General features: G+C 49.9%; 1 protein-coding gene across 4 annotated transcripts in view; it reads right to left on the bottom strand.

The window, feature by feature from the left end:
• Positions 1–18,530, bottom strand: part of SGSM1 (small G protein signaling modulator 1) — an 87,582-nt gene that overhangs the window by 53,482 nt on the left and 15,570 nt on the right. For all 4 annotated transcript variants that reach the window (XM_082640087.1, XM_082640084.1, XM_082640086.1 and 1 more), the window contains exons 3-4: positions 5,296–5,371; positions 1,870–2,032 (exon numbers count right to left, since the gene is read on the bottom strand). In XM_082640087.1, coding sequence (XP_082496213.1) covers positions 1,870–2,032; positions 5,296–5,371 — 239 coding nt within the window. The remainder of the gene's footprint in view (positions 1–1,869; positions 2,033–5,295; positions 5,372–18,530) is intronic.

The following is an 18,530-nucleotide window of genomic DNA, read 5'->3' as shown; positions in this document are numbered from 1 at the left end:
CCCCTATTGGAATTTCTGTCTCTCTCTTACTTTCTCTCTCTCTCTTGGCTGGAAAGGAGTGCTGGCCAAGAAGAGTCTTGGATTATAGATCTTTTGGTGGCTCCCCATTGCCCTGGAGAAGGAAGCTTTTTAACATGACTAGCAGGGCACTCCATGACCTTGCCCGTTTGCCTCTCCAGCCACCTCCTTACCACTCTCTGCCTCTGACTCCATGATCCAGCCAGGCAGAGATATCGGTGGATCCCTGAGGCTGCGAAGCTCTCATATGAGGACTTTTGTGAGCTGCTGCTTCTTCTCGGCTTCCCCCGCCCACCCTATTCCCTGGCTGACTCCTTCTCACTCTTGAGGTCTCAGCGAGGGCACCCCCTCCTACAGGAAGCCCTCTTGCACCAGCTGAAGCTGGGGAGGGGCGCCTCCTCTGTGTTCCCTCAACCTCTGCAGCTTAACTTCCCACTCACTTCTCTGTCTTCCCCTCCACACTGTGACCTCGAGGGTATGGACAATGCAACTGCTTTTAAAATAAAATATTGAGTCTACCAAGTGGCAAGCCTTGGCCCTTTTTCACGCCTGTATCTCCAGGGCCCAGCACAGTGCCTGGCATATACAAAGGGCTCAGTAAATATGTCCATGAATGAATGATTGCACAAATGAATGAATGGACACCTGGAATGGACATCTCTCATTCCTCCATTAGAAAGTTGCTCCCAATGTTTTGGAAGGTCCATGGAAATCCATCCCTTTTAAGAAGTTATCAGCAAACACCTGGGAATTTAGCAGATGGATTGGAAGGCACCTGAAGACCAGTTGGCCGAGGAGTCAGATTCCAAATGGGAGTTGGCAATGCCAAATCCATAGCCTTACCCATCATGCAGTTCTGGCCAGCAGCCCGGGGCTGGCAGGGCCCAAAGGGCAAGGAAAGGGCCATTTCTCATCCAGTGAAGTAGAGTAACCACTCATGGCAGAGAGGGCAAACACATGACATGCATGCCTCTCTCTCCCTTCTGTTGCCCATAACAGGCATGGCTAATCAATCCATGCCCTCTTTCCCATAAAGCCCACTCACAGCTCCAGAATCTTTCACAATGCAACTCTCTGTGCAGGTACTAGGACCAAATGGGTTTGAAACCTATTTGCCATCCCTGACCAGGCTTCAGGTAGGGGGTTTGGCTGTGCAGTTGGGACGCTGGGTGTGGCTCGGGTGGAAGTCCCTCATGTTCACACTCTCAGGCCATGAGCCTCCCCCCAGTACACACAATCAGCCACTAAGACAACATCCCCTTCAATGGCTGCTTCACTGTGAGCATCTGTCCATGCAGACAGAGACCATGTTGGTTATGTTAAACTTTGATCTTCCTGCATTTGGCACAGGCTTGGCTCAGAGTAGGCACTTATTCACTTTACAGTTCTTTCTTGGGCATTTCCCAGGTGCTGAGCACTGTCTCAGACACTGGGGACCTAATGGGGGATAGCACAGGTGCAGCTGCCTGCCCTCAAGGAGTTCAGGGTCAAGTCGGGGAGACAGACAACAATCAAGTAAACAGTAAACGAATGAATGAATAAATTACAGATGGTGATAACAACTGGGAAGACAATAAACAGAGGGATATAAAAGAGAAACGGGGTGAGGGTTGGAATTTACCATTAGTTAGGGGAAGGCCTGAGGATGACAAGGAACCAGCCATGGAAGGTGAGGGGTGTGAACTGGGTGGAGGGTACAGGGTGTGCAAAGGACCTGGGGTGTGAAAGAATCTGGCAGGTTTGAGGAGCAGAATGGAGAGTGGAGAGGGTGCAGGCTCTCACAGAGCCCGGGGAGGAGCAGGGGCTATCCTCTGGGGGTACCCTAGCCTGTACCCCGTTCTCAGCACTTACGCGCTCTCGATCAGCTGCTCCAGGTCCTGCACCTTGCGGCTCAGCTCCTCTGCTGGCGGGAAGCTCTTGCCCACTTTCATGAAGAGAGCTGCGATCTTGTTGCTGCGCAGGAAGCCAGCCGCCCGCCTCCGCAGGCCATGCAGGACGCAGGCCTCCACAGCCGCTGCAGGGATACAACGATCAGCAGGCCCTGCCTATGCTCCCCAGTGCCCAGCCTGGCTCTGAGCTTCAGACACACACAGGTACCTTGAAGATCCAGGGACCCCAGAATCACAAATTTCATGACAGCATCATAGCAAAAAGCACATGTGCCTCTCCACCATCCGGCCCCTCCAAAGGGAGCAAGGGGGCTTAGTGGTGAACCCACGCTTGCTGCCCCAGGTCAGATCCTCTCTGTTCACATTCTCTCCTGGCCAATAACCAGCTGTGTGACAGGGGGCAATTACTTCCCCTCCCTGTGCCTCAGTTTCCTCATCTGTAAAAAGGGGATGGTATGAACACTAACCTCGTGAGGTTGCTGTTAGGATGAGGTGGAAAAAATGCACGGAAAGCACTTTGCACAGAGCCTGGCACATAGTGTGTGCTTTACAAATGTTAGCTATTACTCCTGTCAATGAGGGAGGGGAGCCTGGACCATGTGACTGCTGAGCTTTATTCCGGTTAGGGAATCACATTGTTGTCATTACTACTGTGACTCCAGTAACAGCTAACATTATGGATCTCATTTGATCTCTGCCACAGCCAGGCAGAAAGGAAAACCATCCATTTTTCAGATGTGGAAACTGAGGCTCCCAGAGGTAAACTGAACTGCCCAGGGCCACCCAGCAAATAAGTGATGGAGCTGGGATTCAAACCCACATCTGAACCCAAGGCGTGCTCACAACACTTGTGCCTCCACAAAGGGCCTCTGAAGAGAGGATTCAGTCATAATCTTCCCATTTCTGTGTTTCCCCTGGAGGCCTGCCCAGCCCTCCTCAAATAAGAGACCTAGGGTGTAGCCTGGGTTCTACCACTAACTTGCTGTGTGACCTCAGGCAAATAACTTTCCCCCTCTGGTCCTCAGTGTTCCCTTCTAAGAAACAGACCCTGTGCAGGCCATGCTGATGGCCCCTATCTTATATCTGATACTCCCAGCAGCCTTTATTTATCTTCTTACTTTCCGTCTTACACAGCAGACTGGGAGCTCTCTGGTATGCACTGGAGCATAATCAATGTTGATGGGAAAATGTGAATTTATAATAAGAGGCACCCCTTCTTGGGCACCTACTGGGTGTCAGACCAGTGTTAAGGTTTACGTTCCCTGATCCCCATGGCAAAACTCATGAAGCAAGTGTTCTAGTTACTGTCATTTCAGAAGAGGAGAGCCTGGCCAAGGTCATGCCATGTGCAAGGAGAAATACTGAGAGGTTTCGGCTTGTGCTGTTTTTGTTGTCAGCAATGACTTGGCTTTGAAGGATCGTTCACGTGCTGCCTAATCTGCTCATGGATTTAAAATATTCTGGGTATCGTTCACGTGTTGCCTAATCTGCTCATGGATTTAAAATATTCTGGGTATCGTTCACGTGTTGCCTGATCTGCTCGTGGATTTAAAATATTCTGGGTGATGATCTCTAAAATATCTGCAGTTTGGCTTACATACCCAGAACTTTCATTTCTTTATACTGATTAAGGTCCTGATCCATTCTGGCGTGGCAGACATTATTCCATCCCTTCCGACAACGGCTCATAAGGAACAACGGACAGAAGGAACCGCAGGGACATCCCTCAGGTTGCGTTTAGAGCCAGCAGATTTCTCTCACCCCCAAACTCTGATCAGAGTTAGAGAAGTATTATGATTTCTATCACTCTCTAGTCTTCCAAGTCTTTAATTGGTAGGAACGCTAGTGAGTCCCAAAATAGACGTGCATATCATGTCTTCTGCAAATAAACATGTCCAGGAGAAAAAAGAAAGCCAGAGATATATATCTATATTTATATACAGAGATATATATTCCCATACATATGTATGTGTATATATATGTGTATGCATAAATGTGTAGTTTTATACATAACGTAACATCTTACCGAAAAACCCAAATGAACTTTTTGGCCAATCCAATATATACATAAAACATATTTCTGGCACTTCCCTGGTAGTCCAGTGGTTAAGACTCGGCGCTTTCACTGCCATGGGCCCAGGTTTGATCTCTACTTAGGGAACTAAGATCCCCCAAGCCAGGAGGCGCAGCCAAAAAATATATATATATGTGTATATATATATGTATTTATTGATGTAAATAAATGCATTATCACCTAAAAAAATAAGATCTCGCCCAAGGTCACCCAACCAAGAAGTGGCAGAGGTGGGATGTGAACAGAGGTGGGCTGCAAGGGGCTGAGCTGACGTCAGTGGTCTCCCAGGTCATGGCATGTGCTTGGCCAGCTGCAGGCCCACGGGTGGTGTCCCCGGCCATCTGGATGGAAGCTGATGGGCCCCTCTATAGGGCCAAGACCGTGAGGGGGGCATTACAGCTTGTCCTTTGTTATGAGACTCCAATCACGAAATAAAAAGGTTTTATAAATAAAAAGGGAGAAAGAAACACTCCCACGTATACGTACACACGGCTTATGCACTGAATCCTGACTTCAGGGACACGGTAAAACACCTGTCTCTAGCCATTGTGAAAGTACAGTAAGAACCTGGCAGCGAGGTTATTTCTGGAACCCTGTGGGCCTCGCAGGTTCAAGGAAAGAAGTCTCAGTCACGCTTTGAGCCTGCCTCCTTTGCTGAGCCAGCTGGAAGAGATCCCTCAGGATGTGTCTATGGCTCTTGATTCCTTATTATTATTTTTTAACTCCTCATTCATCCTCTCTCTTTACCTGGGTGAGGAAAGGATGTAGAGCCCATCCCTTAGATGCACGACCCTTGGTCGCTTGGGGTAGGGTCAGTGCGAACGGAACCCACGGGAGGGAAGGCATCCTTCTGTGTCAACCATGATTACCTTTTACCGGGCTGCAGATGTCATTCTTTTTTTTTTTTTTGCGGTACGCGGGCCTCTCACCGTTGTGGCCTCTCCCGTTGCGGAGCACAGGCTCCGGACGCGCAGGCTCAGCGGCCATGGCTCACGGGCCCAGCCACTCCACGACATGTGGGATCTTCCCGGACCGGGGCACGAACCCACGTCCCCCGCATCGGCAGGCGGACTCTCAACCACTGCGCCACCAGGGAAGCCCCCCAGATGTCATTCTTAATTTCTTCTCTACTTCCAAATCTTTTCTCTACTTCCAAATTCCCTAATGGAGTCCCTTTAGAATCCAAAAATAACTTCGCAGTTAAAAAGCAAAAGAATGACATGAGAACTTTGCTCAAAGAAAGACTCCATATCCCCAAGGCAGCCCACAGAGGGAAAAAAAGCCGCTTTGCAAGGCCATGGGCCACTAACTCACCACAGAAAGAGATGATGTGGCTGCTGTCTTCGTGGACAAACTTGCGCGTGACAGCTTCCTCCATAATCTGCTTCACCTGGAAGGCAGAGGCACCAGAGGGGGAGACCCAAACCCACTCGGGGTGCAGACACCTCAAAGGGCTACATCATCCCCCACGGTGTTCTCAGGCTGCTTGGGATGTTTTGGTAACTGCTTTCCTTCCACATCCTGCCTGCTGTGTTTTCGGTAGGGCTAGGGTCTGTGGCCTCTGATAGCTCCACACTTCACACTGAACTAAATTATTTTTTCAGGCTCTCTGCATAGTGGGCTTCTCTTGAGGTGTCACGAAAAATGTCCTCTCCTTCCTGACTGTCCACATCATCTAAGGCATCCCACCTCTAACTCCTTCCATCCCCTGTTATGGTTTCTTCAGAGTACTTCCTGTCCTATTTGTTTACTGTCTGTCTCCATCTTCTACAATATAATTTCCCCAAGGGCAGGGCCTTGTCTGCCTTTTTTTTCACGGCTGTATCCATGGAGCCTAGAACAGTGCCTGGTCCACAGTAGGTCTCCATAAATATTTCCTAAGTGAGTGGATGAATGAATGAATGAATGAATGAATGAAACGGGTATATTAAAAAAAACAGGAAGGTGTAGTATGAAAAATCAGCCCTGGAATCCTGTAGACCACAGTTCAAACCCCTGCTCAGGTACCTACCAGCTGGATTTGTGATCTTATTTTGGGAAACAGAGGCTTAGCAATGTGTAGAAATTCACCCAGAAACGTAGAGCTGGCCCAGAGTGGAGACAGAATCCAAGGTGGGTCTGACTCCCCAGGCTATGTGTTTTTCATACTACATTCACTCATTCAACAAATATTTATTGAATACCTGTGATGTGCCAGGAACAGGGGACACAGTGCTGAAACAGCAGCCATGCCTCTGCTTATGGAGGTAGCCCTCTGGTGGCTTGAATGCCCTTCTGCTTTGCTGGATTCTGGGCCCCACTGTGTCTGGAGTCACTGTAGTACTTTAGCAAAGTGTTTCTCCCCTCTAAGGCCTCAGTTTGCCCACCTGGAGGTTGAGGAGGTCAGAAGAGATGACCTCAAAACCTGGCCCCAGCTCTACATCTCTGGGGCTGTGATGTGGGGATCCGGAATCCACCCCCATCGATGAGCCCCTACTCCCTTCTGGCTGCCCTGCAGCCCATCTACACTCGGCCTGGCCAGCCCATCCACGCACCTGTCTGAGAGCAGTCTCAGGCTCTCAGTGCCCCTCTCTCCCTTCCTTCTGATTGCCTCTGGAGAGGAAGACAGAACCCAAAGCATCCTTGGCCATGTTCTCCAGAAAAACACATGGCAGTGACCACCTGAGAGCTGACACAGCACTTCCCCCGACACAACCAAGTCAGCACCCGCACCGTGAACAGCTCCCGGCCACTAAGCCCAGCAAGCTCTAAGCCTGGTTTTGCCAGCAGCATTTCAAAGTCTGAAAACTATCTAACTGAGCCTGTGGAACTGGTCCCACTTACAAATAGGGAAACTGAGGTTCAGGAAGAGGAACTAGTCCACCCAAGGCCACACGGCTGGGAAGCAGCAGAGCTGGAATTCCAACTTATAAAAATGTTTCTCATTTTGGCTCCAGCGGCCATATCCTGACCCTCTAGCTATTAGCTGTATTTCCTCAGGCAAATCATGTCGCCTCTCTGAACCTTAGTTTTCTCACTGGGTAAAGGGCTTGTAGGAACAGCACCTACAAGGGGCAATGGGAGGACTGCACAAGGTAATGCACTCCACGTGCTGAGTACAGAGCCTGGTGCGCAGTGTACCTGCAATAAACGTTAGCTGCATGCAGGTCATTGCCCTACCGAGAACCTCACACCTCGCTTCCTTTACCGTTATTCTGGTCCTGCCTGAAACATAACCTGTTAAGATTAAATTTCTTTGCTTGGGGGCCCACAGTGGCTGCTTTTGTAACATCCATCAGATTTGTGATGATTTTGTCAGCACCTGTCCCCCCTGCCAAGCTGTGGACCCCATGAGGGCAAGCACTCGTGTCTCCCTGCTTAACAACTGTGGTTCCAGCACACAGTAGGTGCTCAATAAAGTTCTGTTTGAGGAATGGATGGCTTGAAAGATCATGATTGACTTCTGCTTTGGTGGAATATTCTAGTTGAAAAACATGCTTTCTTGTCACTATAACCATGGGTAAATGGAGCAGCAGCATAATGATCCCTGGAGCAAACAAAGGCACAGAGAGGCGGAGTAACCTGCCCAGAGTCACACAGCTGGTGAGGAGTGGATTCAGGGCTTGGACCCAGGTTTATCCGACTCCAGGGGTTGAGCCCCTCCTACAACATGCCGTTAAGCCCACATGGTCTCAGAGCATTTGTCCCCCTCTCTGCCCTCCTCAACCTCAGGTACCTGCCTCCCTCTTTTCTCTGCTCCCAGCACCTAGACTTGGACATCCTTTGGGAATAGAGGCAGAGGGAGTGAGTTCAGGCCAAATAGTGGCGACGGTGGACTGTCAGGGAGGCATGGGGGTGGGTGTCCAGGCAGCTGAATCGGGAGTACTTTCAAAAGCACAGTGAGTAATCAAGAGCCAAGAATTGGGAGCCAAACAGACTTGGGTTCAAATCCTGGCTCAGCCACTTACTAGCTGTAGGAGCTTAGGCAAGTTCCTTTACCTAGCTCCAATTTCTACAGAATCGTTTTACTGACTCTTTTGGCTCCACCATCGAAATAGACTCAAGAGTCCAACCATTTTTCCTCCCCTCCACCAGCACTGCCCAGATGCAAGTGATCCTGGTCCAAGTCATATCTCTCCTAGATTGACACTAACCTCTCACTGGTCTCCCTGTATCTACATCCTAGAGGCTATCTTAACGTGTCCAGAAGGATCTTGTTGAAAGGTAAGTCAACAGAACAACCAGACAGAAGGTCAATAAGGAAACAGAGGACTTGGATGACATTATAGACCAACTGGACCTAACAGACACATGAACTATCCAACCAACAAGAGCAGAATACACACTTTTCTCAAGTGTACATGGAATAGTCTTCAGATTAATGTGTTAGGACACAAAACAAGTCTTAACAAATTTAAAAAGACTGAAATCAAAGGAAGTATCTCTTCCGATCACAATGGAATGAAGCTAGAAATCAACAGCAGAAGGAAAACTGGGAAATCCAGAAATAAATGAAAATTTAAACACACGCTTAAACAATGAGTCAAAGAAATCACAAGGAAAATCAACAAACATCTTGAGACAAAAGAAAACGAAAACACAGCATGCAAAAATTTATGGGATGAAAGGGAAGCAGTGATAAGAGGGAAATTTACAGTTGGAAATACTTACATTAAAGAATAAAGATCCCAAATCAGCAATCTAACTTTACACCTTAACGAACTATAAAAGGAGAATAAACTAAACCCAAAGCTAGCAGAGGGAAATCAAGATTAGAAATAAACAAAATAGAGAACAGAAAAAATTAACAAAAGCAAGAGTTGGTTCAAACAATCAGAAAAATTGACAAACCGTTAAGCCGGACTGACTAAGAAAAAAGGAGAGGGCTTCCTCGGTGGCGTAGTGGATAAGAATCTGCTTGCCAATGCAGGGGACACGGGTTTGATCCCTGGTCGGGGAAGATCCCACATGCCGTGGAGCAGTTAAGCCCGTGCGCCACAACTACTGAGCCTATGCTCTAGAGCCCGCGAGCCACAACTACTGAAGCCCATGCGCCTAGAGCCCGTGCTGTACAAGAGAAGCCACCGCAATGAGAAGCCCGCACACTGCAACAAAGAGTAGCCCCTGCTTTCCGCAACTAGAGAAGGCCCGCGCGCAGCAACGAAGACCCAACGCAGCCAAAAATAAATAAATAAATAAATAAATATTTTTTTTTAAAAAAGAGAAAAGGAGAGAAGACTCAAATAATTGAAATCAGAATAGAAAGAGGGGACATTACAAGGGACGCCACAGAAATAAAAAGGATTATAAGAGAATACTATGAACAACTGGATACCAACAGATTGAATAACCTAATAGACACTTAACAGACTATAGTATAGTTTAAACATAACACTTACATGCACTGGGAAACAAAAAAATTCATGTGATTCATGTTACTGTGATATTTGCTTTATTGTGGTCGTCTGCAACCAAACCTGCATTATCTCTGAGTCAAGCCTGTATAAGAAAAGCCCACAGCTACCATCATACTCAGTGGTGAAAGCCTGAAAAAGCTTTTCCTAAAGTTCAGGAACAAAATAAAGATGCTTGCTTTTACCTCTTCTATTTAACATAGCACTGGAAGTCAGCCAGATATATTAGGCAAGAAAAGAAACAAAAGAGGGACACACACTGGAAAGGAAGAAGGAACATTATCTCTTTTTCCAGATGACATGATCTTATATTTAGATATTATATACAGAGTGAGAGGTTTGTATGCCCATGTTCATAGCAGTGTAATTCACAATAGCCAAAAGGTGGAAACAACCCAAGGGTTCATCGATGGATGATAGATAAACAAAATGTAGTGTATACATACAATGGAGAATTATTTAGCCTTAAAAAGGAAGGAAATTCTGACACATGCTACAACATGGATGAACCTTTGAGCACATCATGTTAAGTGAAATAAGCCAGACATGAAGAGGCAGATACTGTAGGATTCCACTTATATGAAGCACCTAAAGTAGTCAAATGCATAGAATGGGGCTGCCAGAAGTTGGGCTGGGGATGAGGGGAAAATGGGGAGTTAGTGCTTAATGGGTACAGAATTTCAGTTTTGCAAGATAAAAAGAGTTCTGGACATTGGCTACACAATAATGTAAACATACTTAACACTACTGAACTTAAAAATGGTGAAGGATGTGAATTTTCTGTTCTCTGTATTTTACCACAATTTTAAGAAGCATGTATGTGTTAATGTAGTATAAATAAATATTTTCTAGTTAGAAAAAACAGGGTAAGTCCAACCACCATCCCTCCAGTGCTCAGAGCTCTCCTGTGACTCCCATCTCACCTGGAGTGACAACCCAAGCGCTCACGATGGCCCACAAGGCTCCACATAACCTGGGTCCATCACTGTCCTCCCAACCTCCTCCCCCACTGGTCCCGTCCCTCACTCCACATACCCCATATCTCCTGGCTGTTTGTCCAGCTCAGAGGGCACGGTCCCACCTCACGCCTTCACACTTGCTGTTCCCTTTACTGAATGCTTTTTCCCTAGAAACCTACACGGTTCAACTCTCCACTCAAATGTCACCATCCCTGATCATCCTATTTAAAATCTCAACCCCACCCCAGCCAGCACTCAACATACCCCTTTTCTGCTTATTTCTCTCCATAGTGTTTATTGCCCCTAGCATGCTATGTATTTTACTTCTTTCTTGGCAGCTCTTGACTTCCATGACCCATATGCATCACTTACCGCCCTATTCTTAAGACCTAGAAGAGCACATAGTAGGCACTCAATAAGTATCTGTTGGATGAATGCATACTTCCTACGGGGAGGTTTAAATGAGGAAGTATAGGTAAAGCACTCAGCATAATGCCTGATACATAGTAGGTGCTCAATGAATAGTAACATTTTAATAATGATGACCATGACCTCTTTGCTGCCTGTCAACAAGTCGAATCTGGTCCATGAACCCCACGTCCCTGCCATCAAACACATGTATGCAGGTAAAACCCAGTTACGATAAACAAAATTAACCTTGCAGGGGAAACACGGCCACCAAGGGCAGCCTACATGGCGTGAGGCTGAGCCTGGGGTTATAAGCAGGTGGGATGGAATGAGCGAGTACTAGTAAGTCCTGAGTGTGTCACAGTCTGCAAAGCCCTCTCCTGCCTGCCTCACCTCACTGGACCATCACAAGAATGTCACAGTAATACCCTCTCCATTCAGAGAGGAGGAGACTGAGACGGAGGGAGGATACTCCTTGCAATGGGCTGTTTAGGTTCCTCCAACATTCATATGCTGAAATCCTAACTTGCACTGTGATGAGATTAGGAGGTGAGAACCCTGATTTACAGCAGGTCTGCCAGAAGTACAAGGAACAACCTGAGATGTGCAACTGGTACCTGAAATTGGGGGGTCAGTCTTGTGGGACTGAGCCTTTAACCTGTGGGATCGGATGCCATCTCTGATAGATGGTGTCAGAACTGAGTTAATTGTAGGACGCTCAGCTGGCGTCGGGGGATTGTTTTTTGTGCAGAAAACCCACAGTCTGGTGTCAGGAGTATTGTGTGGGGACAGGTGAGAGCAAAGGAGAAACACACAGGAGGGGCGTGTTTTTGCAGCTCACCGACCCAGCACAGGAACATTTGGCTCTGCCGGGCTGGTGTTCCCTGCAGCAGCAGGACAGCTCTGGGGGGTGGGAGGAGTGCCGAAGCGTGACCACTCCATTTCAGGGCAGGCCTCAGCTCCTTCCAGAGGGCCAGCCCTCTCTTAAGCAGGTCGCAGCCCTCCTGCCAACGTCCTCCTGTTCCTTGAAGGCGGCCATCTGCCTGTCACCCTCTGGAGTGGCTCTGATGCAGAGGCCCTGCTGCCAGCCTGCCTCTTTCCCCACGGTTAGCGCAGAGACCACCAGGCCCCATCGGCTCCCTCCACAAAAGGAGGCTGTGAGCTTCCTCAGGATGCGTGAAAAACCCTTCAGCTTTAACTTCTGGCTCTGCTAGCAACTAGTAGGGGCCCTTAGGCTGGCACCACCCCTCTGGCCTCAAAGACCTGCCCAGGATGCCTTAACCTCTTTCCATTCCTTTTCCTTGTCACCTCCCCTAATGTTATGGGCTCAGCTGTGTCCCTCCCCGGCCCCCCACCAAATTCATGTTGAAATCCTATCCCTTAGGACCTCAGAATGTGACAGTATTTGGAGATGAGATCTTTACAGAGCAATTAAGTTAAAATCAGGACATTCGAGTGAGCCTTCATCTGGTATCATCTGGGATCTTTATAAGAAGAGGAAATTTGAACATGGACAGGTACAGAGGGAAGGCCATGTGAAGATACAGGGAGAAGACAGCCATCAACAGCTGAGGAGAGAGACCCAGAACAGACCCTTCCTGCCTGGCCCTCCAAAGGACCCAGTCCTGCCGACACCTCGATCTTGGACCTCCAGCCTCTAGAACTGTGAGAAAATAAATTTCTGTTGTTTAAGCCACCAAGTGGTGCCTTGTTATGGCAGCCCGAGCAGACTAATACATCTGCCGTCGTCCTCCCTCCCGCTCTCTGGAAGGCCTGGAGCATCCCTAACCACCACATGTGGCAGATAACACTGATGTAGTACAAAGAGGATGGGGCCTGGGGGCTTTGACATCTCTGTGTTGCAGGATGGCCTGGTCAAGCAAAATTAAGATTCAGAGGTCAGCTGGCGGCAAAACCATGGGCAGGTGTCTTTAATGGGGGCTCTGTGTTTGAGTGATAGCAAGTGGGGTTTCTGGTTTGGGGCTGGAAAGGAAGGAAGAGTGTGGGGTACAGGGGCCATGGGACTCTGGGGTGGGGAGAGGATGGCGGTGGGGGCCGTGAGAAGGTTCTGATGATGTGGCAGATGCTGCAATGCACCACTCAGATCCCATGAGGACCGGAGGCTGCCAGCTGCTGGGAGGGCTGCTGTCCCTTAGGAAACAGGGTCACTTCAGCTGCAGAGAGGGCCTCCCCCAAGGTCGCAGTCCTTCCCGGGGTGGCCCATCCAGTGAATGATGCATGTGGGGTGTGAAGATCTGGCATCCTTGCCCTCACATGGGACAGCTCTGAAGGGCTGTCCCAGCTCTCCACAGGGCTGGCTGAGGCTTCCATGGAGGCCACATTGTGGCCCAACTTCTCCCTCCACCCACTCCTGCTTCTCTGCCTCACCTCTCCTGGTGTTGACCCCAAGAGTGTGCCCTCATAGACCTCCTGCATCCTGATCTCTATCTCAGCACTGACCTCGGATCAACATGTCTGGACAGCAATCTACAGGGACAAGTTGCAAGTGATACAAATGCAGGTGAATTCATCTGGGCAGGCAGCAAGAGAACCAGCCCTCGGATACTGAGTTCAAGGTGGAGAGAGCTGCAGGGATGGAGTCAGACAGTCCTGCCCTGAAGGGGCCCTTAGTCCAAAGAGCCACAAGCTAAGAGAGGTGGGAGGTAAGTGCGATGGGGACCAGCAGAGCTCCTTGGGGCGGGGCCCAGAAGCACCAGCACTGGCACCAGCTGGGAACTGGTTAGAGATACAAATGCTCAGCCTCACCCTGGACCTACTGAATCAGAAACTCTGGGGTGGTGATCAAGCCCTTCAGGTGATCTGAAGCACGCTCAGACTGTACTCAAGAATCTAAGGGGATGGAAAAGGAGAGCGGGGGAGAGTGGGGAAGGGTGGGGGAGGATATAAAATAAGGAGCTTCCCCAAAATCCTTAAGAAAGAGGCGCAGCAGTCACAGCTCTCTCTGGGGACCCTCCCCACACAGCCTGCCCCTTCTGGGAACCTCTCCCTCCCACCCTGATCAGAGTGGGGGCAGTAGCGGTTCCTGGTTCCCCAATGTTAATATCACAGGGTGCTGCATGCTTCCCGGGGTCTCACAGCATCCTTCCCTTGCCTTAGTCAACAGCCCTTTATTAAATTCACCTTAATGTACTCAGTTTGGGGGAAGCACTTGCTTCCTATTGGCACCCTGACTGCACACACGCATTGTCTCAACTCCAAAATCTGCAGAGCAGAGAAGGCCATCTGCTTATAGCTGTGGATCCTGAAACTCAAAGGTAACCTTGCTGTTGAGGTCACACAGCTGGGAAGCTGGCTGCAAGGAGGAGCCCGTGGCTGCCTGGCTCTGGGCCTCTTGTCCTGGGGATGGATCTGGGGGTGGGTGGTGGAGGGGAGAATGCAGCACCCAGGGTGTTCTCAGCCTGAATAAGGAGTTCCGGCGAGTGAGGGCCCCTCCCCACCTCCGTTGGCTCCCAGCTGTGGGCTAGAATATCTCCCCAGAAGTTCATAACAGGCTGACAGCCGGAGGCCAGGAGAGGAAATTAAAAGGCAATGCTGTGGAAGCCTCCCCCAGAAGGTCACTGAGAGTCCTGCAGAAGAGGGCATGGTCTCGCCGCAGGAAGAAAGAGGCTGCTGCCCACTCCTGCGAGGGGGGGACCCATCCCCGAGGACAGATCAGCACTGTGGGCAGGGGAAGAGGGTCTGGCAGCTGCAGAAGACTTCCAAAATTAGCTCCACCACCTTCCCCCTCTCAGACCCCCAGACATGGTCTTGAACTTGGTCCATGTTGGAGGCAGACAGACTGAGGGACCGTGGGGTGGTTTGGAGACAGTGGCAGCGGCAGGGTGCCATCCTGGCTCCTTGTGGCCTGTGTGATTTTCTAAGCTTTGGACCAGGAATCCCACCCCATTTGGGCGGCACAGAGGCAGTGACTATGGTTGGTGCCACTCTGGAGCCACACAGACCTGCATTCTCATCCTAGCCCGGCCACTCACGTCCAGTGTGAGCTCGGTCGAGTCGTGCCCCTGTTGACACCTCAGTTTCCTCACCTGTAAGTGGAACTTATCACCCCCTGGGGCTGTGCTGAGAATTAAATGTGATGTGACTGGTGAAAGGGCAGGCTGGGCTAGCACACAGTAGGAGCTTTATGACGCTAAAGCTTACCCTCACTTTTTGGGCACTCGCTGTGTTCCGGGGATTATTTGTAAGCACAACCTTAATGAGGTCATTTCCCAAGTTATTCCCATTTTATAGATGGGGAAACTGACATACAAACATTAGCTAACCTGACCCAGGTCACGCAGAGGCAGCAGGATTCAGACCCAGGGCCTTTGTTCTAACAAACACTTTGTCCCTCACTGCAGAAGCGGAGGCCACTGTGAACCAAATGCTTCTGTTATTCTCCTTTTGTTTTGTCATTCTGCTTTTGTTATTAGAATAAAAGAGAATGTATACTAAGAGCATCTATGAAGTGCCAGGTGATCTGTATAGAATGTCTGATTTAATCCTCACGAGAGCATTATTATCCCCATTTTTTTTTTTTTTTGCGGTACGCGGGCCTCTCACTGTTGTGGCCTCTCCCGTTGCGGAGCACAGGCTCCGGACGCGCAGGCTCAGCGGCCATGGCTCATGGGCCCAGCCGCTCTGCGGCATGTGGGATCTTCCCGGACCAGGGCACGAACCCGTGTCCCCTGCATCGGCAGGCGGACTCTCAACCACTGCGCCACCAGGGAAGCCCTATTATCCCCATTTTAAAGATGGTTAAAGTGAGGCACAGAGAGTTTATACAACTTGCCTGTAGGTCACACAGCCAGGACTTGAAGCCAGGTCTGTCTGACGGCCTGACCTGGAGCCCTGCCTCCAGCCCTGCCCAAACCTGGGTCAGGCCCTCTGAAATCCCAAGATGCTGAGAAACCTGTGAGGAGGGATTCTCCAGCGTCTCCCAACTTGGGGATGGAAAGAGGCACTGAACTGGGAGTCAGAGGACCTGGGTCACCTGGATGTGACTCTGCCAGCTACATCCCACTGTGGGGACCCTTCAGAGGCAGGGGGACCTCAAAGGTCACAGTGGTCGGCAAACTGTGATCCCTCTCCAGCTCCATTCTAAGGAGTCCTCCAACAACTGCTTGCATTTCTCCAATGATGGGGAGCTCACTCTTTTTGGAACCAGCTTCTCAGCTCTAAGGACAGGATGTGAGGAGGCAGTTGAGAGAGGCTAAGAGCCCAGGAGGTGGAGTCACTGACCTGGGGTCCAATCCTTGGCCACTCACTGCCCACATGATGCTAGACAAGCTTCCCCATCTGTAAAATGGGGTGGATGGTCTTAGCACCCCTACCTCACAGGGGTAATGTGAGGCTTGAATGAGATTGTGGAGACTGTACCTGGCACATAGTAGGGATGCTACAAACAGTAATGACTCTTGAGATGATAGTGACGGTCAGGTTCACTGCGTGGTCCATGGTGGATATTCATGAGGGTTAGTTAGTTAGGTGAAAGGCCAATTGCTAAGGGGCCCTTTCAGCTCTATTCACCAACCCCAGCTTCCTCTGGCTGTGGCCCAGCCGTGCCTCCACATCAGGCCTCAGAGCACCTACCCCACCCCACCGCTGGCCCCACCCGGCAACCATTCAGAAATATGCCCCGCCCTCCCCCATCCCTCCCTCCCTCTACCTGCAAATATTTAAACAGCCTAAAAGGAGGATTAATCTCAGGAGGGAGACAGGGAAATCCGGGCCAATCTGCAAAGCCGGAAAGGGGGCTCCTGGTGGCTCCCTGGGCTGCCCTGTGTCTCTCCTCCTCACACCTGCCACCTGCCCATACCCAGGTACCCTCATGTTGCCCACCTGGAACCCTGCCAGGTTCCAAATCAACTTGCTCCTCCTCCCTGACTCTCCACACTGTGCGGTGTTCACTCCTCTAAGCCCCGGACGGGAATCACACGGCCCAGTATGCAGGGCTGTCATAAGGATTACGGAAAATACAGGCAGGGGACCTCAAACGAGACCCAGCACACAGCTGGCACCATATAAAGGGAGGCCTTTTAGTGATGTGAGTAAGAACATGGGCTTGGGAGCCACCAGGCCCAGGTCAAACTCCAGCTCTGCTGCTAGCTGGGGAACCTCGGGCCTTAGTTTCCTCATCTGTGAAATGGGGATGATGTTTGCACCACCTCACAGGGCTGCTATGTGAGGATTCCAAGACAAAACAGGCACAGTGCTCAGATCGCCCTGTCTAAAACAGAGTCTCTTGCATGGCACCCTAGAAATGATCACAGCCTGATCGTCACTACACGTCTGTGGATTTATTTGTTCAGTGTCCGTCTCTCCCAGGTAAACCTTGAGCCCCTCGGACAAGCAGTTCAACATATATTTGGTGATCACTCTGATTAGACCAATAACACGAATACCAGTAGCTGATGCTTATGGAGCTGGGTTCCAGGCAGTGTCCTAAGCCCCTCTGACGCCTGATCTCGTTTGCTATGTGTGTAAGGCTGGGGTCAGCAAACTTCTTCTGTAATAAGTCAGACAGCAAATACTTCAGGCTTTAGGATAGTGGTGCCATATAAAATACAGGATGCCCAGTAAAATCTAAATTTCAGATAAATAAGAAATACATATATAAATTTAGTATAAGTATGTTCCAAATAGCAAATGGTAAATACTTTTGCTAAAACATTACTGTTTCCCTGAAAGTCAAATTTAATTGGGCTTTCTGAATTTTCATTTGCTAAATCTGGCAAACCTCTTTTTTAGACCACCTACAGTCTACATCACAGAGCCTCTTTTGCTTTTACAACCCTTTGTAAGGTAAAAAGCACTCTTGGCTCAAGGGCAGCACACAAACAGGCTTCATTTGGGCCACGGGGACCCCCGGTTTAAAGCAGCCAGCACAGTGCCTGTGGCATATAGGAGGCCTAAATAAACATCACCAGAGCTGCCACCTGCTCGGCGGAGGCCTTAGAGCATCCGCACGCCAGCTGGGGTCTCAGGTGGTAGGTGCCTGGTGGTGCAGGTGGGTGAGTAATGCTTAGGTAGCAACAGCTTCTGAGATGGAGGGCCCTAGGCAGCCTGACTCTTACATCTACAAGAAACTCACGGTGGAGAGGACCGTTAGATTAGGATGCCTGGAGGGCCTTCGAAGTGGTTTTAAAAATAACTCTCAGGGACTTCCCTGGTGGCGCAGTGGTTGAGAATCCGCCTGCCAATGTTCGAGTCCTGGTCTGGGAAGATCTCACAGGCTGTGGAGCAACTAAGCCAGTGCACCACAACTACTGAGGCTGTGCTCTAGAGCCCGTGAGCCACAACTACTGAGCCATCGAACCTCAACTACTGAAGCCCGCGCGCCTAGAGCCCGTGCTCCGCAACAAGAGAAGCCACCACAATGAGAAGCCCACGCACCACAACAAAGAGTAGCTCCCGCTCACTGCAACTAGAGAAAGCCCGCGTGCAGCAACGAAGACCCAACGCAGCCAAAAATAAATAAAAAACAAAACAAAACTCTCAGCACGTGGGGAAAGTGGGGAGAAAAGGGGGGTGGCTCAAAGGCCCCCTCGACAATGACTGGGGTGAGGGGGGTGAGAGGTGGATAGGCTGGGCCACTCTGCAGGCACCCCGGATGCTGAGAACAAGATGCAGATACCTTAAGAGGCCAGTACTTCCAGCCCTGCCTCAGGACGCAGGTCCCCAAAGGCAACGCAATGGGCTCACCTCCACGCCTTTGCCTATGTGGTGCCTTCTGCCAGATGCCCTTCCATGCATGCTCCAGCTGGCTAACTGCAACTCAGGCTTCAGC

The sequence above is a fragment of the Mesoplodon mirus genome, assembly GCF_964341445.2.
Source record: "Mesoplodon mirus genome assembly, chromosome: 13".
NCBI lineage: Eukaryota > Metazoa > Chordata > Mammalia > Artiodactyla > Ziphiidae > Mesoplodon > Mesoplodon mirus.
Note: the sequence above shows the minus strand (reverse complement) of the source record. Positions and strands in the feature narration are given on the sequence as shown.